At 39.8% G+C, this 25,719-nt stretch overlaps 1 protein-coding gene across 2 annotated transcripts in view; it reads right to left on the bottom strand.

The window, feature by feature from the left end:
* Positions 1 to 6,497: 6,497 nt before the first annotated feature.
* Positions 6,498 to 25,719, bottom strand: part of LOC125460559 (progressive ankylosis protein homolog B-like) — a 124,500-nt gene continuing 105,278 nt past the window's right edge. For both annotated transcript variants that reach the window (XM_048548151.2, XM_048548142.2), the window contains 3 exons: positions 23,940 to 24,063; positions 20,318 to 20,417; positions 6,498 to 9,676 (listed from right to left, as the gene is read on the bottom strand). In XM_048548151.2, the coding sequence (XP_048404108.1) occupies positions 9,563 to 9,676; positions 20,318 to 20,417; positions 23,940 to 24,063 (338 nt within the window). In that variant the 3' untranslated portion in view covers positions 6,498 to 9,562. The remainder of the gene's footprint in view (positions 9,677 to 20,317; positions 20,418 to 23,939; positions 24,064 to 25,719) is intronic.

Here is a 25,719-nt window from a genome sequence, read left to right as displayed (position 1 = left end):
CATGCAGAAGGTGGTGTGTACATGGAATGAGCTGCCAGAGGAAGTGGAGGAGGCTGGTACAATCACAACATTTAGAAGGCATCTGGATTGGTTTATGGATATGGATAATGTTGGCAAATGGGACTAGATTTATCTAGGATATTTGGTTGGCATGAACAAGTTGAACTGAAGGGTCTGTTTTTGCGCTGTATGTCTCTGTGACTCTTTGACTACACGTGCAGATCAGGTAGATTGGCTATGCTAAATTGCCCGCAGTGTCCAGGAATATTTAAGCTAGGTAAAAACCAAAAGAACTGCAGATGCTGTAAATCATAAACAAAAACAAAATTGCTGGAAAAGCTCAGCAAGTTTGGCAGAATCTGTAGAAGAGAAAACAGAGTTAATTTTTCAGGTCAGGTGACCCTTCCTCAGAACAGTTCTGAGGAAGGTCACCGGGACCCAAAACATTAACTCTGTTTTCTTCTCCACAGATGCTGCCAGACCTGCTGAACTTTTCCAACAATTTTGTGTTTGTTCCATATTTAAGCTAGGTGTTAGCCATGCGAAATGCAGGGTTCCAGGGATGGGTGGTAGGTAGGATGCTGTTCAAAGGGCCATTGTGGACTCAATGGGCCAAATGGCCTGCTTCCATGCTGTAGGAATTCTATGATTCTAGAAATAAGAGGGTAATAATAGTAGGAGAGTTCAATTATTCCAATATCAACTGTTGTTCAAAAAATACAAGAGGCATGGAGGCTGAAAAATTCATGCACTGTGTCCAGGAACTTTCTTTTAATTCTGGATTTAGTTTTGGGAAATGGAAAAAGGACAAGTGAGTATATTGACAGTGGATGACCATAATCAGGGATAATGACCACTATTCGGTTAGATTTAGTATTATTATGGAAAATGACAGAGGTAAATCATGAGTAAATTTTTTAACAGGGGAGTCCAGTTCTAAAAACCTGAGAACTGACTTGGATGAGGTGGACTGGACAGGATGGCTAAAGGCTAAATCCGTGGTAAACCCATGGAGACACTAAAAAACAAGATCCTTAGGTCTCAAAACGGGCACATCTCCTTCAAAAATAAGAATGATCCTCCCAAATCTAGACCACCATGATAATAAAATGTGAGGCTGGATGAACACAGCAGGCCCAGCAGCATCTCAGGAGCACAAAAGCTGATGTTTCGGGCCTAGACCCTTCATCAGATGGAGGGTCTAGGCCCGAAACGTCAGCTTTTGTGCTCCTGAGATGCTGCTGGGCCTGCTGTGTTCATCCAGCCTCACATTTTATTATCTTGGATTCTCCAGCATCTGCAGTTCCCATTATCACTCTAGACCACCATGGTTGTCTAGAAAAATATAGGGGAAGATTAAATAGAAGACACTTTATGATAATCACAAAAAACTCAACCTGTAGATACCCTAGAGCAGTATAGAAAGTATAGGGATCAAGTGAAAAAAGAAATGAGTCAAAGGAGAAGGCACAAAAAAAATTAGCAAGCAAGAGAAAGGAAAACCCAAAGATGTTTTACCGGTATATAAATAGCAAAAGAACAGCTAAGAAAAAGGTGGGACCTATCAGAGAGGAAGATAGGAACTTCTGTGAGGATGCAGAGGAAATGGGAAAATTTTTAAATGAATTTTTCATCTCAGTTCTCACAAAGGAAAGAGATAATGGGGATATAGTAATGCAGGAGGAACTGTGTGAAATATTGAACAAGAGAATCTTAACGAGAGAGGAAGTGTTAGAGGAGTTGGAATCCTCAAGTGGATAAATTGCTAGGATTGGGTGGATTGTACCTTGGCAGGTTGAAAAAGGTCAGAGAAGAATTAATAGATGCTCTGTGGATTAGTTTCCAATCTTTGCTAGACAAAGGTGAGGTGCCAAAGGTGGAGGAATGCATGTGTGATTCCACTAGGGAAAACAAAAGAAATGTCAAATAAGTATAGGCCAGTTAGTCTTACCTCAGTGGTGGGCAAATTGTTAGAGGTCAGATTAACTGTCACTTAGAAAGGCATGGAATTGTCATGGATCATCAGTATGGCTATGTTAAGGCAAGGTCATGCCTTACAAATTTGTTTGAATTCCTTGACAGAGTCACAAGGTCCAACATATCAGATTACCAAAACAGTAATAAGCCCATGGGTAGTGTCAAATTGGATGCAAAGTTGGTTTAGTAACAGGAAACAAACACCAATGGTTGATAGCTGTCCTTTTGAAGAAAGTTGTTTCAAGTGGGTGTTCCATGGTTCTTAGTGTTGAGACTCGCTGCTGTTTTATACATGAACGATTTGTTGAGGGGCGCAATTGGGAAATTTACAGCCGACATTGTAATTGACTGCGTAGTAGAAAGTGTACAGGATAGCTGTAAACTGTAAATGATGTAGACGGGTTGGTATAGTGGACAGACAAATGGCAGATGGTATTCAGCTCAGATAAGTGCGAGATAATGTGTTTACAGCGATCAAACAATAAAGGGTGGTGCACAATAAACAGGAATAAGCTGAGACAGATATATGAAATGAGAAATCTTGGCATGTAAGTGCACAGGTCCATAAAGGTAGCAGTACAAGTATATAAGATTGTAAAAAAAGGCATATGGAATGCTCTGTTTCATTGGCAGAGGTATAGAATACAAAAGTAGGAATATAATGATAAAACTGCATAAGGCACTGGTGAGGCCAATGGAGTATTGTGTGCTGTTCTGGTCACCACATTTACAAGAAGGATATAATTGGTCTGGAGAGCACAGAGAAGATTTACTAGAATGTTGCCAGGACTGGAAAATTGCAGGAATGATGTCAGATTGGAGAGGTAGTGATGTTTTCCTTGGAACAGAGAAGGCTGAGGGGTGACATGATTGAGGTATACCAAATTATGACGGGTAGAATCATAGACCTGTACAGCATGAAAAGACCTTCAGTTCATCTTGTCAGTGTTAACCAGATATCCTAAACTAATCTAGTCTCATTTGCCAGCATTTGAACCCTATCCCTCTAAATCTTACTTATTCACATACCCATCCAGATACCCTTTAAACATTGTAATTGTATAACCTCCATCACTTCCTCTGGCAGTTCATTCCATACACTCACCACCCTCTTCATGAAAAAGTTGTCCCCTTACATCTCTTTTAAACATTTACCCTTTCACTTTAAACCTATGCCCTCTGGTTTTGAACTCCCCCAGTCTGGGGAAAGGACATGGCTATTCACCTTATCCATGTCTCTCATGACCTCCATAAGGTCACCCCTCAGCCTCTGACACTCCAGGAAAAATAGCCCCAGCTTATTCAGTCTCTATAGCTCAAACCCTCCAACTCAGGCAACATCCTTGTAAATCTTTTCTGAACCCTTTCAAGTTTCACACATCCTTTAGGAGCAAATTACTGCAGATACTGGAATCTGTACTGAAAACAACAAATGCTGGAGATCTTGGCTGGTCAGACAGCATCCATGGAGAGAGCAATTTAACATTTCATGTCTACTTGACTCTTCATCAGAGCTGAGGTGTTGAGGGGACAGCATTTATGCCGTGGTTTGGGTGGATATGGGGGTAGTGGGTGGAGGGTGTTGTGGAGAAGATATGCTGATAGTTCAGACTAAGTGATCGGAATGTGAGAATGGCAGTACAATGGTGTACAACTGTTCTGACATTCACATTCTGATCACTTAATCTGAAGAGATATTTATTTCATGGTAATCTATCTACTGTAAACTTGGTGTCACATTCAGGTGAGTACAGCATTGACACAGGCCTGCAGTTGGCAGAGAATGAAATGGGACCGCTGGAGAACAGTCCCCTGATAAACACAACAGATCGTCGTAAGAAATGCCCAGAGTTGGTACTTGTTTCTGATTGGACTTTATTTGGGTAGATTGGCTACCGTCAACTCTTGTAATACTGATCTATAGAATTTACTACTAGAGAATGGTGAAGGATTAATTTTTAATGAGTCTTTGGTAGAAGAGGTATGTATTTGAGTAACAAGAAGAACTTCTTATGTGATAAAGATAATAGGTTACATTACCTTAAGCTCTGGACTCTGCTGTTAATGACTTGATGAAAATACAGATAAACAGTGTAACACTGGATAAAGATAATAATTGTGTGCAGGCAGGTGAGAAGATGGAGGAGTCTGCCTGAGTTATGTCTCATTTCATTGCTCCAGCATTTGAGGATATGACTGCCTCCATGAGTAATGTGGCAGCCACCATGAAGAACTAGCTACAGAGGAACTGTCAGCACCTTAGATGTAGGTTAAGGCTGGGTATGGGTAACTGGATGGGAGTGATATTAGGGCAAAGGGAAGGAATATTGAGAAATATAGTGAAATTGTCAGGTGAGATTGAAGAAGGACAAAGGGGATGCCACAGCAAAGGAGAAGGCAGTGTTGGGGCTTGAGGAGGGTGAGAATGAAGGGAGGACTTGAAGGAACAGCTGACAACCACCACAGTTTTAAAAATTATTCTCTGGCAGGTTTAACTTTTGAAAATGAGCAGCACAAACAGAAGGAACCCCATTTCTGTTTCCATGTGATCCGATCCAGCACAGTACAGCACAATACAAACACATCCAACTGAAGAAATCAAAGCGTCAGCCCTTGGCTATAAATATGCAGCTCCTGTCCTTCCATGTCGCTGTTGCTCCAACACTAACTCTTCCCCCACATCCAAGACTGCCTTCTCCATTCATCAAGATTCTTAGTGCCACAACAACCATACCCATTTCAAGTTTCATTCACTATCATCCCTTTCCAAGGAGCCCACTTTTCTGTTAATCCATCTTTTATTTTCTTCCTTAACCTATTTTTCTAATCAACCTATTCAGAAATGTTATTACACACCTCTGGAGCAGGTGGGGCTTGAACCTTGGTCTCCTGATCTGGTGGTAGGGATGCTATCAGTGTGCCAGAAGAGGATCCATTGATTTCTCTTTTAGTTTATGCTCTTGTTTAAGTCTTATTTGCCTGCTCCAGTTGGTTTGGTGGAATCAGTGTAGCTGACAGATTTGGGGAGGCTAGTGAGTATTCAGCCCAAACAAATGTTAGCATTTAACTGCAAGACAGAGAACTACTTATCAATGAGATTTCTCATGACTATTAAACAAGAAGAGGCTACAGCCTTTATGCTGCAGGTGTTTAACTACAAGAAAACAATCTACATGCCATTGAGACTTCTCGTAAGCTAGATGACCCAGTCAGGCCTCACCCCTTAAATTTTAAGTATTTGCACAAAGGAAAAAAGCTTAATTTTTTATTTGAAGGAGCTGGATGGAAATCTACCCAGCCAGGTTAACATCTTGTATAGTTGGTTTGGTGAACACATGGCTCTCTTTTCTCATCCAATAAGATTGTGCCTACGAACATAATTCCAAAAGGCTGGGGTGTTACTGAATATACAAAGAATACAAACTAAAGAATGCAAAACAGGTGGGAAACTCAAACCATCGTGAAATGTTCTGAGAACTTAGCAAAACTTAACCTACCATCTGGAATCTGCATTTTTGCCTCCTGCCCAATTAAATTTCCCTGCCCCATTCTTAATGCTTTGGGCAGGTTCAGAAAATACAATTACTGCAGTTTGTATTGCAGAAAACAACTGAAAATATTCAGAAGGAGGAACACAAGTTATGAGTTCAATGGACTACTGATAGGATCTTCCCTGAGCCAATCATGCTCATGATACTGCATGGTATTGAGGGCACAGGGATAAGAATAGATCAAAAGAGTGAAAGAGACAGGAATTGGTAATATCTAACCTTTAAGCATTTTGCTTTGTTATTGTGGGTAACGAATGGTGCTTAATCATTAGTTACTGATACCATGATGTTGGTTGTCTAATTAAACTAATCTAGCCATGTATGATAACAAAGTGTGGAGCTGGATGAACACAGCAGGCCAAGCAGCATCTCAGGAGCACAAAAGCTGATGTTTCGGGCCTAGAACCTTCATCAGAGAGCCTCTCTGATGAAAGGTCTCGGCCCAAAATGTCAGCTTTTGTGCTCCTAAGATGCTGCTTGGCCTGCTATGTTCATTCAGCTCCACACTTTGTTATCTTGGATTCTCCAGCATCTGCAGTTCCCATTATCACTAGCCATGTATGATGGTCCTTTTTATCTTACACCGAACGTCCAATGTCTATTATAAATCCCAATCGATGCTTTGTATCCATCATTCCCCGTTCAATAACATGTCAGTTGTCAGGAAAATGGTCTGGGTAGCTCTCGCAGTACATGCTTGATTTTTTTTCCCTGCACCAGTGCCAGCATATATTTTCTGATGACCTGTTTCCGGGTGGGTTTGACTGAAGTTTGGATTTTAAAAGTATTTTATATATGCAAGATCTTTATATACATCATGAAAACATAATCAAGATGAGAAAAACACTTTAATTGAGTAGCCAACTGAAAACAATGGCACAAGCTCAAAGATCCAAAATAATATTCAATTCTATTCAATTAATGAAAAAATACACATATAGTTAGAAAGAACAATCTACATTTGGCATTTTAAAATTATGCTTGCATATTAAATATAGTTAACTACTTTAAACATAATGATTGAAAACTTGCACTGCCTTTAAAAAAATAATTTACTGCTTGGTGAAATTTGAGTTGAAAGCATGTTGCATAACCAGTTTAGTTATAATCGAGGACAGTTTCCACTCAACTACATAAACATTAATTTACCTTTTTACAAGAAATATTGAACAAATTAGCAATAATAAAATAAAGATATGTTGTTTAAATACAGAAAAAAAATGGTCCAGGGCTTGTTTTATTTTCTGAAAATATACAGTAGAGAATATCTGAAACTCTTGAGTATTAGGGATCCACAATAGAGCTTGACTACTTGTTACACTGTCAACAGAGCTATCAAGCCCTTTTAAACCCTGAAGCATGAGTAAATTGCTTAACAAACATTTTGATTAAAGATATAATAATAGCAGTTTCTCCATCCAAATTACATCAACTTTCCTACAGCTGCAAAATGCTTATTTACACTCAGCATTACAATAATTTAGAAAAGTGAGATTGTGAAATTTTTAAAAATTTATTTGGCTTTATTGTTTTTCCTAGACTCTTGTGACATACATAAATGATCTGGAGGAAGGTACAGATGGTCTGATTAGCAAGTTTGCAGATGACACTAAGATTGGTGGAGTAGCAGATAGTGAAGGGGACTGTTGGAGAATGCAGCAGAATATAGACAGATTGGACAGTTGGGCGGAGAAATAGCAGATGGAGTTCAATACAGGCAAATGCGAGGTGATGCATTTTGGAAGATCCAATTCAAGATTGAACTATATGGTAAATGGAAAAGCCCTGGGGGGTGGGGAATTGATGCATAGAGAGATCTGGGTGTTTGGGTCCATTGTTCCCTGAAGGTGACAATGCAGGTCAATAGGGTGGTCAAGAAGGCATATTGCATGCCTTCAATTCATTGGACGTGGTACTGAGTACAAAAGTTGGCAGGTCATGTTAAAGTTGTATAGGACTTTGGTTCAACCACACTTGTAATGCTGCATACAGCTCTGGTTGCCACATGTGGATGTGGATGCTTTGGAGAGGATGCAGAGGAGGTTCACCAGGATTTCCCTGGTATGGAGGGCTCTAGCAATGAAGAGGGGTTGAGAAGAATTAGGATTATTTATATTAGAAGACATAGGTTGAGGGGGGACCTGACTGAGGTCTACAAAATCATGAGAGGTATAGACAGGCTGGATAGCAAGAAGCTTTCTCCCCCAGAGTGGGGGACTCAATTACTAGGGGTCACGATTTCAAAGTGAGAGGGGAAAAGTTTAAGGGAGATTTGCGTGGTAAGTTCTTTACGCAGAAGGTGGAGGATGCCTGGAACGCATTGCTAGCGGAGGTGGTAGAGGCAGGCACGATAGTGTCATTTAAGATGTATCTAGACAGATACATGAATGGGCAGGGAGTAGAGGGATACAGATCCTTGGAATGTAGGTTTAGATAGAGGATCTGGATTGGTGCAGGCTTGGTGGGACAAAGGGCCTTTTCCTGTGCTGTAATTTTCTTTGTTCCTTGTTCTTTGCTCAAGAAGTAAGTGCTGAAATTTGGAATTTTCCCTAATTGTGTACCCAAAATCTGAATCAAGTACTTTCTGGCCAAGTGTAGCATAGTTAGCAAGAGAATAAAGCTTCCTCCATTCTACCCCAACAGTACTCTTCTGTCTCAAATTGTAAAAAGACTGCATTCCCATTTTGAACCATGGAGTCTCTCAATGATACTGCCATTTTTGTGACAAGTTAAAGGCAATTCTTTGATGCGGTTTCATCTCAAATTTGAAGCAAATAAAACTCAGGAAGGATTGGATTAAAATAAAAGTGGTCTGGAAAATGAACCCCAGACAAGCTGGAACTGGGAAGGAAGATGTTGAGGTGGAGGTTGAGATGCAGTTAGGAGCTTTGTGAACAATGACTGAAAGCTAGGATACTTCGAGTCTTTGGTGTAACGTGAAAACAAAAATACACGTTGCTGTGTGCAGTAAAAGGGTACCGGTACAACTGGACCAAATCTATGCTGGTGTCATTCTTCCACAAACTAACCAATCAAGCTGCAACATTCATTAATTGTAATAAACGGCCATCCTTCAACACATAACCAGTTGTCTAATAAGCTGCAATGGAAAAGAAAATGCTGAATTCATTTGAACTACATTGTATCCACTGCTTTACAATATACAATGCTCTGAATCAGTACATGTATCAAGATGGTGTAACACTTGTGTTCAGAAACACTTTGTTAACCACTTATGAACCAATTATATAGCTGTCAAATTTCACACCACCTTAAAATTTCACTTCATTAAAGTAATGTACACTTGTGCTATTGAATATGACAAGCTTATAAAATTCAAATCATATCTATGTTTTTCAGTGTTAATTTTCCTATGTTTACTGCTTTACTTACAAGTCACCATCACATGCACAACAGTCTTCTCAATATACTGATATCAAACTCTTCTGGTATGTAAAAAAATATTTTGATATGTTCTACGGTTTTTCCTTTTTTTTACAAAATTGTGTCCTTTATGGTCATGGCATCTTCAGAGCTCCACCTCTCAAGCAGCAACATTATGGCAATACACCACACAGGTCACTGGAAACATAACTGCAAGTGTACATTAAAAAAAACACTAATACTATTAAAGCAGTTAAATAATGTAAAAATCCCAATATACAATAATAGTCTATAAAAGAATATTGACGGAAAACCAGTATAGTCAAAAGAAGAAAGGTGCTTTGGTTTTAGATATGTTGCTTATACCATGGATAGAAGGACGTCAGCCAACTTAACTATGGAAGACTTGCTGGGTGTTACCTTTTGAAGCTGCTTCCATTCACATATTAGCTGAAATGGAATTGCATGCAAGAAGGTCCCTTCATGTCTGAGACTGTTCTATGATAAGGATTAGCTCATCGACAGAAGCTGTTTTTGGTGAGGACAGAAACTTTTTCCGGAAAAATAACAGGAAGAATATAGCAGAAGAGAAAGGTAGTTTAATATTGTGATGCTGAACCATACTGATTTCTGCAGTGTATAAATGTTGCTCATTCATCTTCATCTAACTCCACTACCTCAGACGTCTCCTCAGGGTTTACTGCAGAATTCATTGCAGAGTCCTCTCCCTCAGCTGCTGCTTCATCCAGGGATCTTCTATTTTTCTGTATAAAAACAATTTTTGCAGCATAGATTATATTTTGGCAATCTGATACCATTCTTTAGATTCCATTTGCACTTGTTTAACCTCCAGTAAAATAAGGCTCTGCCAAAGGTTTTATTGTACTTTATTCTTCTTTATAGTTTTACTGATGATGTCCAGACTCGATCCTGTCCTATTCAATTGAAAATATACAAAGGTAGCTGGCAAGCTGTTACACTGGAACAGGTAGATCAGAAAATCAGCACATGAAGAATTGAGGTGCCCGAGCTGCATCTTAAATCGCTGTTCCGCAGGAAACTACAGTCCTGATGGCCTGTGCCTGTTTACTGGAAATTGTGCAGTTTGTCTGTCAGCAGCATCACAGAGCTTTCATAATTGAACTAACTAATTAACTCAGATATTTACTAAATTCTGTTTGCAGTTCAATTTTCCAAGCATTAATCCACAGGTACTACAAGCCCACTACTACGGTAACTGCATACATTTGTTCATCTGTGTTTGAATACTTTCCTGAACTACATTGTGAATGCTGATTTTGCACAAACTTGTTGCTTATAATTTGGCTACAGAACTGATACTGTGTGTGTTATCCACCTTTACAATGCACCTTCTCTGTTACGGTGTCAAGAGAATAGGCCTAGCTTCACAGGCTTCAGCTACAGCATTAATTTTCATTTCTTTGGTATGGTTTTTAGTCCCTCAGATTCAGATTCTATCAGGACCAGTTGAAATTGGAACAGGAGCAATTGTACTCTGTGCGTTTCCATACACAGCCTTGCCCCCAAATTAGGTGTAACACCTGGTGTTTTGCTACTGGAAATGTGTCAGAAAAGTTTATTTCTATAGGGCAAAGAATTGCAAAATACCAATTACAGGCAATAACAAAATGAGAAGAAAGTGTGTACCTAATCCTGCCCAGCATTTTAAAAAGTACAAAAGGATATTGTTCAAAAGTCAGGACAAGTTATTTTTCCTCTAGACATCCTTTATGTAACTTTCCTGCTCAATCAGGCAATAACTCACTTGTCAATCGGACTGTGATAAAATGGCTGACAGAATTGTTTCCATTGTTCTGCATTAACTTTGCAAAGGGTCTCAGTAAATCATAGCTGACTAAAATGTTGCCTTTCTTCGCTCGTGTTAATTGAGGAATGACAATTTACCAGGAGACTAAGTGAATTCCCTGTTGTACTTTGGAATACTTCTCCATCAAAATGTACATGAAACTAGAATCTTGGTTCAAGGTTGCATTCAAATCACAGCCCCTCAGATGTCCTGTAGAGAAAGAATTCTGCCAGTCTTATCTGATTTGGCTTTCATGAGCCTCCAGATCCCACATCATGGACTCCCCCATAGGATCACAAGAACAGGAGCAGGCCATTTAGGTCCTTGAGTTTTTATATTCAATGAGAAACCTAACCCTCTTGCAGGCTGATCTGCGACCTAACTATATACCCCAAGTCCCTTAATACTGCTGGGTAACTAAATTCTATCAATCTCAACTTTAAAATTTACAATAAACTAGCATATATTACCATTTATAAAGAGAGTTCTGAATTTTTAGCTTCCTTTTTGTATTTGTCTTTCTGAATTTTACCCCTGAAAGATCTGGCTCTAATTTTTCGATGCTGCTGTCAAGTTTAAGAAATCCAATAGAAATACTTTCTTTCTGATGTTCCCTTAATCCACAAGATCATTAAATACAGGAGCAGAATTAGGCTATTTGGGTCCATCAAGTCTGCTCCACCGTTCAATCGCAATTGATAAGTTTCTCAAGCCCGTTTTCCTGCCTTCTTCCTTTAACCCTCAATCCTTTACACATCAAGAACCTAACTATCTCTGTCTTAAATACACTCAATGACTTGGCCTCCACAGGGGTCTATGGATATGTGTTCTATAGATTAACCACCTTCTGACTTAAATTCCTCCTCATCTCTGTTCTTTACACTTGAGGCTGTGCCTTCCATTCAAATCTCTCCTACTGGTATCCATTATGTCCACTCTATCTAGGCCCTCTCAGTATTCTGTAAATTTCAATGAGATATACCCTCATCTATCTGAATTCCCCTGAGTACAAATTCAGAATTCTTAACCGCTCCTCATATGACAAGTCCTTCATCCCTGGGATCATTCTTGTAAACCTCTTCTGGACATCCTCCAAGGCCAGCATATCTTTCCATAGATACAGGGTCTAAAGCTGCTCACAACATTCCAAATGCAGTCTGACCAGAGTCCAATACAGCCTCAAGTAGTATATTCCTGCTATTGTACTATAGCCCTTTTGAAATGATTGTTGACATTTCACTTGCTTTCTGTGATGATACAATGCTTTTGAGAGGTGTATTTTGTCCTGCTTTTCTTTTGAAGGCAGGTTTTAAGAGAGAGGTGAAAAGCTGTCTATTTGAACCCAATAAAGAAAATAGCTTGGGAGGCCTTGGGTTCTTTTGTTAAAAAACTTGGAACAACAGAAGCAGCGTAGAACATAGAACTCAGTAGTACAGTACAGGTCCTTCAGCCCATGATGTTGCGCCAATCAATTATCCTACTAAGGTCAATCTACCCTGCATACCCCACATTTTACTTTCATCCATGTGCAAATCCAAGAGTCGCTTAGAAGTCTCTAAAGTATCTGACTCCACTACCACTACCGGCAGCGCATTCCACAGGCCCACCATTCTCTGTGTGAAAAACTTACCTCTGACATCTCTGCTACACCTTCCTTCAACCACCTTAAAATTATGCCCTCTTGTAATAGTCATTTCAACCCTGGGAAAAAGTGTCTGACTATTCACTATGTCTCTCATCATCTTGTACACCTCAATCAAGTCAGTTCTCATCCTTCTTCGCTCCAATGAGAAAAGCCCTAGTTCTTTCAATCTTTCCTCATCAGACCTGCCCTCCAGTCCAGACAGTATCCTGGTAAATCTCCTCTGCACCCTCTCTAAAGCTTCCACATCTTTCCTATAATGAGGTGACCCAAACTGAACACAATATTCGAAGTGTGGTCTAACCAGAGTTTTATAGAGCTTCAGTATAACTTCATGACTCTTAAAACTCAATTCCTCTGCCCATAAAAGCCAACATACCATGTGCCTTCTTAACAACCCTATCAACTTGGGTAGCAACTTTGAGGGATCTATGGATATGGACCCCAAGATCCCTCTGTTCCACCACACCGCCGAGAATCCTGCCATTAACTGTGTATTCTGCATTCAAATTCGACCTTCCATAATGAATCACTACACACTTTTCTGGGTTGAATTCCATCTGCCACTTCTTTGTCCAGCTCTGCATCCTGTCAATGTCCCATTACAACAGCCCTCCACACTGTCCAACCTTTGGGTCATCAGCAAACTTACTGACCCAACCTTCCACTTCCTCGTCCAAGTCATTTATAAAGATCACAAAGAGCAAAGGTCCCAAAACAGATCCCTGTGGAACACCACTGATCACCGAGCTCCAGGCTGAATACTTGCCATCTACTATCACCCTGCCTTCAACTGGACAGCCAATTTTGTAACCAGACAGTCAAATTTCCATGAATCCCATGCTTCCTTACTTTCTGAATGAGCCTATCATGTGGAACCTTCTCAAATGCCTTATTAAAATCCATATACACAACATCCACTGCTCTACCTGCATCAATGTGTTTTGTCAATTCTCAAAGAATTTAAAAATGCTTGAGAGGCATGCTGATTATTTCTAATCAAACTGTGTTTTTCCAAATAATCATAAATACTATCTCTCAGAATCCTCTCCAATAATTTGCCCACCACAGAAGTAAGACTGACCAGTCTGTAATTTCCAGGATTATCCCTGTTCCCTTTCTTGAACAACGGAATGACATTTGCCACCATCCAATCATCTGGCACTACTCCAGTGGATAGTGAGGACACAGAGATCATTGCCAAAGGGACATCAATCTCTTCCCTCACTTCCTGTATTAATTTCGGGTGTATCCCATCTGGCCCAGGAGACTTATCTATCCTCATGTTTTTTTCAAAATTTCTAGCACATCCTCCTTCCAAACATCAACTTGTTCGAGCATATCTGCCTGGTTCATGCTGTCCTCACAAACATCAAGGACACCTCACTGGTGAATACTGAAGCAAGTATTCATTAAGGACCTCCCCATCTCCATGAATCCACGCACTAGTTCCCTCCACCGTCTCTAATTGGCCCTATCCTCACTCTGGTCATTCTCTTGTTCCTCACATAAGCATACAATGCCTTGGAGTTTTCCTTGATCATACCTGCCAAGGTTTTCTTATACCCCCTTCCAGCTCTCCAAAGTTCATTCTTCAGTTCCTTCCTGGCTATCTTGTAGACCTCTTAGATCCTTGTCCAATTCTTGCTTCCTCAATCTTAAGTAATCTTCCTTCTTCCTCTTGACTGGACATTCCACATGTCTTGTCATTCAAGGTTCCTTCACCTTACCATTGCTTCCTTGTCTCAGTACTTGTACTTGTATCCAGTAATATCCAGTGTCCAGTATTTGTCCAGTACTTGTAGCAACTACTTCCTAAACAACCTCCACATTTCTGTCATGTATTTCCCTGAGAACATCTGATCCCAATTTATGCCCTCCAGTTCTTGCCTAATAGCATTCTAATTCCCCCTCCTCCAATTAAATACTTTTCTCATACTGTCTGCTCCTATCCCTCTCCATAACTGTAGTAAAGATCAGAGAATTGTGATCACTACCACCGAAATTCTCTCCCACCGAGAGATCTCATACCTGGCCTTGTTCGTTGCCAAGCACAAATCCAAAATGGCCTCCACCAGTCCGTCTATCTACACATTGAGTCAGAAATCCTTCCTGGACACACGTGACAAAATCTGCTCCATCCAAACTATTCGCACTTAGGAGATTCCAGTCTATATTAGGGAAGTTGCAGTCACTCATGACAACAACCTTATTACTTCTGCAGCTTTCCAAAATCTGTCTCCCAATCTGTTCCTCGGTGTCTCTGTTGCTATTGGGGGTTGATAAGAAAACTCCCCAAAAAAAGTTACTGCACCTTTCCTGTTTCTGACATCCACCCAAACTGACTCAGTAGACAAGCCCTCCTTTCATGATCGTCCTTTCTGCAGCTGTGATACCATCCCTGTTTAGCAATGCCACTCCTCCACCTCTTTTACCTCCTTCTCTACTTCTTTTGAAATACCCATACCCCAGAACATTCAACATCCGTTCCTGCCTGTGTTATCCAAGTTTCCATAATGGCCAAAACATCGTAGTTCCAAGTACTGATCCATGCTATAAGTTTGTCACCCTTATTCCTGACACTATTTGTCCTATCAACTGTTTATCCTTCCTCAAAGATTCTCTGCTTGCTCTACCTGCCTGTACACCTGCTACCCCATTCTCTGATCTGAATGGGTGTGATCAGGTTCCCACAGAACCAGAGTTTTAGAACAAAGAACAAAGAAAATTACAGCACAGGAACAGGCCCTTCAGCCCTCCAAGCCTGCGCCGATCAAGATCCTCTGTCTAACCTGTCTATTTTCTAAGGGTCTGTGTCTATTTGTTCCCTGCCCATCCATGTACCTGTCCAAATATATCTTAAAAGACACTAACGTGTCTGCGTCTACCACATCCACTGGCAACGCGTTCCAGGCACCCACCACCCTCTGTGTAAAGAACTTTCCAAGCATATCTCCCTTAAACTTTCCTCCTCTCACTTTGAACTCATGACCCCTAGTAATTGAGTCCCCCACTCTGGGGAAAAACCTTTTTGCTATCCGACCTATCTACACCCCTCATGATTTTGTAGACCTCAATCAGGACCCCCTCAATCTCCATCTTTCTAATGAAAATAATCCTAATCTACTCACCCTCTCTTCATAGCTAGCACCCTCCATACCAGGCAACATCCTGGTGAACCTCCTCTGTACCCTCTCCAAAGCATCCACATCCTTTTGGTAATGTGGTGACCAGAACTGTACACAGTACTCCAAATGTGGCTGAAACAAAGTCCTATACAACTGCAACATGACCTGCCAACTCTTGTACTTAATACCCTGTCCAATGAAGGAAAGCATGCCATATGCCTTCCTGACGACCCTACTGACCTGTGTTGTCACCTTCGGGGAACAATGGACCTGAACACCTAGATCTCTCTGTTCATTAATTTTCCCTAGGACTTTTCCATTTACTGTATAGTTCACCCTTGAATTTGATCTTCCAAAATGCATCACTTCGCATTTGCCCGGATTGAACTCCATCTGCCATTTATCTGCCCAACTCTCCAGTCTAACTATATTCTGCTGTAATCTCTGACAGTCCCCTTCACTATCTGCTAATCCACCAATCTTAGTGTCATCTGCAAAGTTGCTGATCACACTACCTATACCTTCCTCCAAATCATTTACATATATCACAAACAACAGTGGTCCCAGCACAGATCCCTGTGGAACACCACTGGTCACAGGTCTCCAATTTGCGAAACTCCCTTCTCCTACTACCTGCTGTCTCCTGTTGCCTAGCCAGTTTTTTATCCATCTAGCTAGCCCACCTTGGACCCCATGTGACTTCACTTTCTCCATCAGCCTGCCATGGGGAACCTTATCAAACGCCTTACTGAAGTCCAGTTTAGCTTTCAGTGGTTTTTGGGGCTTTAAATTAGCTGTGGAAACCATACATCTCTCTGATCACAGCAAAAAGCTGCAGTTCTCTCCTTATGCAACGTCGCCTGTGAGACAATCTATTTTATTGAATTTGTGCTTGCCAAAGGTGTGCTCGTGGGATCTTACTATATAGGATCAGTTGTTGTTTATTAGTTAAATAGTCTATTATTCTATTACATTTTCCAATAGAGTTGAAGTTGCATTAATTCTTCTTTCTGTTATTTGCATTTTAACTGTAGGACAACAATAAAATGTGTTTTGTGTAAAGCCTAGTAGTGTGACTAATCAAATTACATATGGGACAGAACACCTTCCACTTGCCTTTAAACAAAATAAAAAGTTAGAGTCTAGGCTATCTCCCTGATATATGTGAATAGGGGCTGGTCTGGCCCTTAACATTTCCTAGCTGACAATTGCATGTTAACCTTCTAAGAATCCTGAACCATAGCCCTAAGTCCCTTTGTGCTTCAGATTTCTGAAGCCTTTCCCCATTTAGAAAATAGTCTATGTTTCTACTCTTACTAGTAAAGTGCATGATCTCACACTTTCCCACATTGTATTCCATCTGCCCATTCCGCTACTCTGTCCAAGTCCTTCTGCAGCTTCCCTGCTTCCTTTGTACTACCCGTTGCTCCACCTATCTTTGTGCCACCTGCAAACTTAGACACAATGTCCTTAGCTCCTTCATCCAGGTCAATAATGTATAACGTGAAAAGTGGTTCTGACCAATCTCCAATAGTCACTGGCTTCCATCCTGAAAGAGACCCCTTTAACCCTACTCTCTGCCTTCTACCAGTCAGCCTATCCTCTATCCATACCAGTATGTTGCCCTTAACATCGTGAACTTTTATTGTATTTAGCAGCCTCCTTGTAGCACCTTGTCAAAAGCCTTCTGAAAATCCAAATATATCGTATCCACTAGCTCTCCTGTCTAACTTGCTATTTTCCTCCTCAAAAAAATTCTAACAGATTTATCAGACACAACCTCCCCTTGGCGAAGACATGCTGACTCCATCTGTTTTACCATTCACTTCCAAGAACTCCACAATCTTATCCTTAATAGCTCTAAATTCTTACCAATGACTGAGGTCTGACTAACCAGTCTACAATTTCCAGTCTGTTGCCTGCCTTCTGTTTTAAACAAGGGTGTTACATCAGCCATTTTCCAGTCCTCTGGGACCCTCCCTGACTCCTTGATTCCTGAAAGATCATCTCCTCAGCTATCTCATTCTGACCCTGGGATGTAGTCCACCTGGCTTGGGTGATTTATCCAAAACAGATATCCTTTCAGCTTCCCCAGTGCCTTCGCCTCAGTGATGGCCACTACACTCACCTCAGCTCCCTGACTCTCTTGAAGTTCTGCTCTACTACTGGTGTCTTCCAGCACGAAGACAGATGCTAAGTGCTGTTCAGTTCTCTGCTATTTCTTTGTTCTCCATACTACTTCTCCAGCCTCATTTTCCACAGTCCAATTTCCACGTTTGCCTCTCTCTTACCTTCTGCATATCTAAAAAAACTCTTATCTTATTAGCTAGCTTACCCTCATATGTCATTAGTTGTCCTCTGCTGGTTTTTAAAGGCTTCCCAATCCTCTGTTTTCCTACTATTGTTCATCATATTGTATGCTTTTTCTTTAGCTTTTATGCTGTCCTTGACTTCCCTTGTCAGCCACCATTGCCTAGTGCTCCCCTTCATACGGTTGCGGGATGAATTTCTGCTCTGCCTCCAGAATTACCCTTAGAAATTCCTACCACTGATGCACAAACATCTTCCCTGCTTGGGCTCCCCTTACAATCAACTCTCTAACTAATCCGCAGCTCCCTTATGTCTCTGTAGTTACCTTTACTCAATTGTAATATGGTTCCATCTGATTCCATCTTCTTCCTCTCAAGCTGCAGCGTGAATTCTATCATTTTATGGTCACTGCTCCCTAGGGGGGGTCCTTCACCTTAGGCTTCATTAAGAAGCCTGTCTCATTACTCATCACGAAAGACAGATTTGCCTGTTCCCTAATGGGCTCTACCACAAGCTGCTCCATTTTAAAAAAAATCTCTTTCTCAGGATTCACTACCAACTTGATTTTCCCAGTCCACCCGTATATTGAAGTCCCCATGATTATTGTAATAGTGCCTTTCTGACATGCCTTTTCTATCTCCCGATTTATTTTCTTCCCCACATTGAGGAAGTCTGTACAAGTTGTGTCTTACACAGCATATACATGCCTAAACTGTCTAACAGTTCCTCATAAGACAACTTACTTGTTCCACCTATTAGTCTTGTAAACATTCTCTGAATTACTTCTGACACATTTACACATTTCCTTGAATGAGGAGACCCGTGCCATATACGGTACAATAATTCAGATATGGTCTCACTGCTTTGATTAATAGAAGTATAACCTGCTTAGATTTGTGTCCAATAGCCCTTGCAATAACAAACAACATTTTATTAGCTTTCTTCTCTACTTGCTCTACCCTGCTATTAACCTTTTACAAATAAGGATACCCAGGTCCTTCTACACCTCAGAGCTCTGTGATTTCCCACCATTTAGATTAACATGCTTTTAAAAAAAATTCTCCATGCCAAAATGAATAGTTACACATTTCCTCACAATATACTCCTTGAACCAGATTTTCTGCCTACTTACTTAACCTATCGTTAATCCTTTGATAGCTTCCTTGTGTCCTCTTCACAACTCATTTTCCTATTAATCTTTTTATCTTCAGCAAATTACGTTTGGAACCTTCATCCAAGGCACTTGTGTAAGGGTGTAAAAATTGAGGCCCCAGCACTGATCCCCTATGAAACACTATTTATTACATATTGCCAACTTTTTATGATTGCTTTCCGTTTTATATTAGCCAGCTAATCTTCCTTCCATTCCAATATGTGAACAGCATGAGCTTTCACTTTTCATGATAGCTTTTGATGTGACAGCTTATCAAATACCTTCTGGAAAATAATTTATTGATTTGCCTTTATCCATAGCCCATATTACTTTCTCAATGAACTTCAATAAATTTGTTAAACATGATTTCCTTTCAAAACATCATGAAGACTCTGCCTGATTACCTTGAACTTTCCAAGAGACCTGCTATTGTTTCTTTAATCACAGACTTCTAACATCATCTCTATAGTTGATGTTAAGCTGGCTGACCTGTAGTTTCCTGGTTTCTGTTTCCCTCTCATTTTGAATAAGGGAGTTCACTAATTTGTACTCAATAGATCCTTCCCTGAATTGAGGGAATTTTGGAAAATTAAACCCAGTATTTCAATAATCCCACTAGACAATTCTTTTGAAACCCAATGGTGAAAGTCCATTGGGACTTTGAGACTTGTCAGTCCGCAGCTCCAACAATTTGCTCAGTGCCACCTCCCTGGTGATTCTAAGTTTGAGTTCCTCCCTCTCTTTCATTTCTTGATTTGAAACTAATTTTTTGATGTTCTTCATATTCTTTATGGTGAATACTGATGCAAAATACCAGTTCAGGTCATTGGTCATCCCCTTATTTTCCAATATTAATTCCTCAGATTTGCCTTCTTTTGGACCTACATTCACATCGTTAACTTTTTCTCCTTTTAAATATCTATAGAAACTCTTTGATGACTCATGTAAGAGATTATAGATCCTTAGTTTCTGAACGTATTCAAAACAGGGAATAACAGACTTTTGGATATCACGTGAATCAAGTGATTTAAAGCGGACTTTTGATGACATAGCTGACCATCTGTAATCTTCCTAAATGGTGGAGCGGGATCAAAGGCCCACATTTGTGCTCCTCTTTTTAAAATTTTTACTGCTAGACCAAGGAAATGAATAATTCTTTTTCCTTGAAGTCCTTTGCAGCCACTTTGTTTTTCACATAAAGAATTAAAGTGTTCTCTCTAAATCTCTTTCAAAAGCTTGACACTGCATCTTAAGGGTACCATTGCACAGACAATGTTCTGTTACACACACAAATGCAGCAACAAAATAAAACAACCATCAAAGAACTGGAGGAAAAACATTTACCTCTTTTCGATATACATAACAAGATGCTATTGCTACCATTGCCGACTCTCCCAGAAAACCAGCAAGAAGCGAACCAACACCTAAAGCAGCTCCATGTATCCTAAGCAATACAGAGATGCTTTTATAAGTAGATACAATGTCATTATTGAAAAAGTAAACAATTCAGAATTTCTTTATACAACATGCAAAATTATCCAAATATTTGACATCATTCAGTTTATTAATTAGGTTATAAGATTATATTTACTGATCATAATCTCATTTTCTACTGAATACTTCAAGGGACATGCATATGTGCTCTTGTATAATTTTGGTATGTGGGAAATTATTTAGTCACTTTTTAATACAGACAATAGATTTAATTTTATAAAAGTAAAACAACTCTAGAAATCATTCCATTATTCAGTGAATGATTAATTTAAACTTAATTCTTTGCTATTTTAGAATTGAGGTCCCTGTGCCAACTCACGTGGCACACCACTTGTACCAGCCTGCTGCCTGAAAAAGACACGTTTGTTCCTACTCTCTGGTTCTCGTTTTCCAACCAATCTTCTACACATGCCAACATGTCTAAACCACCCCTCCTCATCCCAACCCATGTACGAATTTTGGCAATCAATGAGCGCACCTAGCTTCAACAATCAGCAGTATCTGACATACATCAATGGGACATCGATCAGATGTGTTTTAGCAATTCTTGTTCAGGGATAACTATTGATCAAAATAACAGGAAAATTGCACCTACTCTTTTTTGAAACAGCACTAAACCATCTTTTGTGTCCACCTGAAAGCTCAAGAAGAGCCTTAGTTTTAACATTCCATCAAATGGCACATCTGACGATTCTGTACTCCTTTAGTAAATAATACATTTTTTATGCCAAAGTGTAATAAACAGGGAATGACTGCAGGAATTCTGAGGTGCAGACCACAGCAAACTAAGTACAAGAGCCACAAGAAGATAGGTTGCAGGTACAGCAAGTGATTGAGACAATTTATAGGATGTTATCCTTTATTACAAAAGGAACACTAAATGCAAAATTATGAATGTAATGTTTCAGATATAAAGGATATTGGTGAGACCACATCTTGACTATTTTATGCAGTTTTAAGCAAGGATGTAAGTGCATTGGATGTTCAGATGAGGTTTACTAGATTGATGTTAGCAGGCTGTCTTCTCAGGAAAGGTTAACCAGACCAGGTTCAATTCCACATGAGTTTAGTGACAAGCCACTGGGACTAAACAAAATACATCTAAGGAAGTGGAAGCGAAAATTAGAGTCACTGACAATGATGTTTCAATTTTCCTGAGTACCAGTATTGAGGACTAGAGAATTGCAGATATTACTCCTTTGTTCAAAAAAAGATGGGACGAACAATTACAGACTATTTACAGTCAGTTACTTCAGTGGTATGGAGACTTCTAGCTACATTTACTTGGGATAAAATTAATAATCACCTGGGTTAATTTAGTGAGTCAGCATGGAATTGTAAAGGGAAAATCATATCTAACTAAATTCCTGCATATTTTTAAAGAAGTAACAAGGTTTGCGAGGGAAAAGGTCATTTTGTGGTCTACTTCGATTTCTAAAAGGTGTTTGATTCAGTATCACATAACAGACCTATGGGGAATATTATGGACCATGGAATAAAAAACACAACTGCAATGTGGATACAAGATTAGCTGAAGGGTAGGAAACAGAGTATTAGTTAATGGGTACAAACACAGAATGCTGGAAAAACTCAGATGGTCTGGCAGCATTTGTAGAGAGAAAAGCACAGTTAACGTTTTCAGTCCAATACAAGTCTTCTCCAGAACACTGTTTGTGTTGGAAGATTCGTATCAGGCTTGAAATGTTGACTCTTCCACTCTCCACAGATGCTGCTAGAGCTGCTGGGTTTCTCCAGCATCCACTGTATTTTAGTTTTATTCAAATGGATAATGGGTACTTTTCAGACTGGAGCAAAGTTTGAAGTGAAACTATGCAGGGATTTCACTGGCATCTTTGGTTTTCCAAATATATACATATATAAAAATGATCTAGATCTTGGTGTGCAGCAGACAATTTCAAAAGTTTGCAGTTGACAAAATTGGCAGAATTATAAACTGAGAGAAGGACAATGTAGAAAATCAAACAGGTATTAACAATGTGGAGGCAGATAAAGTCCAGTTTGGAGAAATGTAGGTGAAACACTTTGGTACAAAAGAACATGTGAGACAGTATAAAATAGAGGTTACTATTCTGAATAGTGTGCAGGAACAGAGAAACCTTGACTTAGAAGTGCATAATTTATTAAAGGCGGCAGAACAGGTACAGAGAGCTGTTAAAAGTAAACAGCATTCTAAGCTTGCTAATAGGGGCATAGAGTACTAAAGTAGGGAGTGCAAAAGCAACTAGAGCACAGTGTACAGTTCTGGGTGCCACAATTTAGGAAGGATGTAAACACATTGGAGAAATTGCTGACGACATTTAATTGTACAGTTCCAGGCATGAGAAACTTTAGTTATGGAGATGGATTGGAAAAGTTAGAACTGTTCCTTAGAGAAAGGAATTCTGGGTTGAGATGAGGTGTCTGTGCAGAGGGGATATGGAGAAATTGTTCTCACTTATAAAAGGATTGAGAACCGAACAGCATAATTTTAAAGTGTTTTGTAGAAGATGCAAATGCAAGGTGAGAAAAAAATACAACTTTTTCCAAGGAGGTTATATGTTATCATGTAGACAGAAATGTAGATTTGACGTTACAATCAGATCACCCATGATCTCACTGAATGGCAGAACAGGCTAAAGGGGCTGAATGCCCTACTCCTGCTCGTGATTCTTACGTTCACGAGTGTTTTTCACACAGCAAGTGGTTTGGGTTCGGGATGCACAGCCTGGAAGTGTGGTGGAGGCATTCAAGACGGCATTGGATAGTTGCTTTAATAGAAGCAATGTGCTGGGTTATTGGGGAAAAAGCAGGGTATTATCAAAATGTTCAGAGAGCTGATGCAGACACAATGGGCCATATGGACTCTTTCTGCACAATTACAACTTTGCAGTTCTGAGTGAGGAAAAACTTGATGTATGACGTAAGTAAGATTTTAAGTGGCCTCGATAAGGTGGGTGCGGAAAGGGTATTTCTTCTGATGGGCTAATCCAGAACTACAGGCTCTGTTTAAAAGTTAGGGGCCACCCCTTTAGGGCAGTTGAAATTAGTTTTTTTTCTAAGGATTTTGCAACTTTGGAATTCTGTGCCACAGAAGGCAGTGGAAGTCAGGAGAGTAAATACTTTTAAGATAGATATAGATTAGATTCTTGTTTGACAGCAGATTCAAAGTTATTGCAGGTAGAGTGGGTGTGGAATTAAAAATATGAAAGGAACAGTCATGACATTATTGAATAGCAGAGCAGGCTTGCAGGGCTGAATAGCATATTTCTGCTCCTAACCTCATATGTCAAGGGTCACTTTGGATTGTGTACTCAAAATTCTGGAATGGGACAAATCTCTGTCTCAGGGGTGAGAATGCTGAACCAAGGCTGATGCTATGGATGATGTTAGTACACTTCAGCTTTTGATAGAAGACAAAGTCCAACAGCTACCCAAGAATTACGTTACAATCACAAACATGACTAATACTAACCCCATATAAGGAAGAATGATCAGACTTGTAATGAGAAGCACTATCCTCAGCACTGAACTGGGTGCCAGCACAAAAGTCTTCTTTAAGGTCATCAGCCAACCAGTCAGGTGTGCTCGAATTGTAACTGTAAGAAAGTGAGTGGTTAATAACATATTGTGGTACCCCTTATCTTTTTTCAAAACAAAAACTTGTGTACAGATGTTCATTTTCGTTTCAAACAGCCAAAAAAATCTGTTTCTGTATCACTGTTAGATTTAGGCGATGCAAGTGTTTTTGAAATAGACGACCCACTTTCAAGCTGTGTGAAAATCAAAATAGTGATCTTTGCTAATCTCTTCAGATGCAGTGCATGTATTACAATGTCAAATACCTAAAATTTCCCCAGATCCAAAGATTTACTTTGGATGGGTGATGAAACAGAACTCTAGCTGTATTCTGTTTCAGTCCTTATTGCAGTATCCAAGCTCATGAGAGATCAAGTAACCACAGTAATGTCAGCCAAGTAATCAAGATGATACCAACAAGCCTTGGTTCTGGAAGGAAGCAGTGAGAGTGAAAAGACAGGAAAAATGAGCATACCAGGTGATGCTCTGCACTAGAAACAGAAATTAATAAAATTGCTAAGTATCTAGAAGTGACCATTATGTGACGATTTATTCAGGCTCATGACTGATTTTCCACTAAGTGATAGAGAAATGATAATTTAATTATAATGAATGATAATTAAATTGTACACTGGGTGTAGTTTCATTTGGATAAAGCTTACATAAATTACTGTATGGAGCTTTTCTCACTATCTGGTTATATGCTTTATAATAGTATTCACGGTATGCAACAGGCAAACACTACAAATCGACAGAAGTCAACTCCAGCATAGAGGAGAAACACATTGTGGCAAAGTTAAATGAATAGGAAATCATGTGTCACAACACACTTTACAAACCATCCATCTCAATATTTCTCAATGTGCAAAACCCAGATAACCCTTTAAATCCAAAGTTTAAAACTTGCTTCAATGTTCTCAATACAGATACCTTTGTTAAAAATATGATCACCTTTTACAATCCAGTATAAGCGTTACCCTCCCCCCAGTGGGGCTGAATTTTGGAAAAACACAATTGCATTGAATATTTGAGCTATTTAATTGATATACTTGTATTCAAACAACTTGGAATAGGAGCAAAATTTACGCACATAGAAGTGAAGCAAGGTCAGGAGTGACTCCTGTTTCAATGCATTCCACAGTTAATAGCTGTTGACTTTCACTTTATATCCTCCAAAAACAGGATAGCCACCTGCAGGACTGACTGTCATCCAGTCGCTGGATTGTAAAATCAAAGATCCCCAGACTCTAGTCCAGAGATCTAGGAAAGACAAGCGGAAGTGGTGTATAAATAAGGTGAGGCAGGATTTTATCACAATGCAAATACACGGAAATAAGGTAGTTGCCGCTCAAGGAAGAGAATCTAATGTCACCAGTTAGAGCCTGAGGAAAGGTTTTTCACAATGTAGAGAATCCAATCTCTTCATTCCCACTGTATCGTCCTACCTTTCTTATCATTACCTAGGGGCTCTGCCCTATGTTATTTGGATGAGTTGATCAGGAAAGCCACTGACTTGGTGGGAACTACCAAGCTGCTGCTGAAGCTGAATACGACTAGTGGAAGGCACATGTAAGGGAAAACAGATTTGCAGAAAAACCCAAGGCTTTACTGAAAATCTTTTCTGAAGAAGAGTCTAAGCCCGAAACTTCAGCTTTCCTGCACCTATGATGCTGCTT

This window comes from Stegostoma tigrinum, chromosome 2, assembly GCF_030684315.1.
Source record: "Stegostoma tigrinum isolate sSteTig4 chromosome 2, sSteTig4.hap1, whole genome shotgun sequence".
In the NCBI taxonomy this organism is placed as follows: domain Eukaryota; kingdom Metazoa; phylum Chordata; class Chondrichthyes; order Orectolobiformes; family Stegostomatidae; genus Stegostoma; species Stegostoma tigrinum.
Note: the sequence above shows the minus strand (reverse complement) of the source record. Positions and strands in the feature narration are given on the sequence as shown.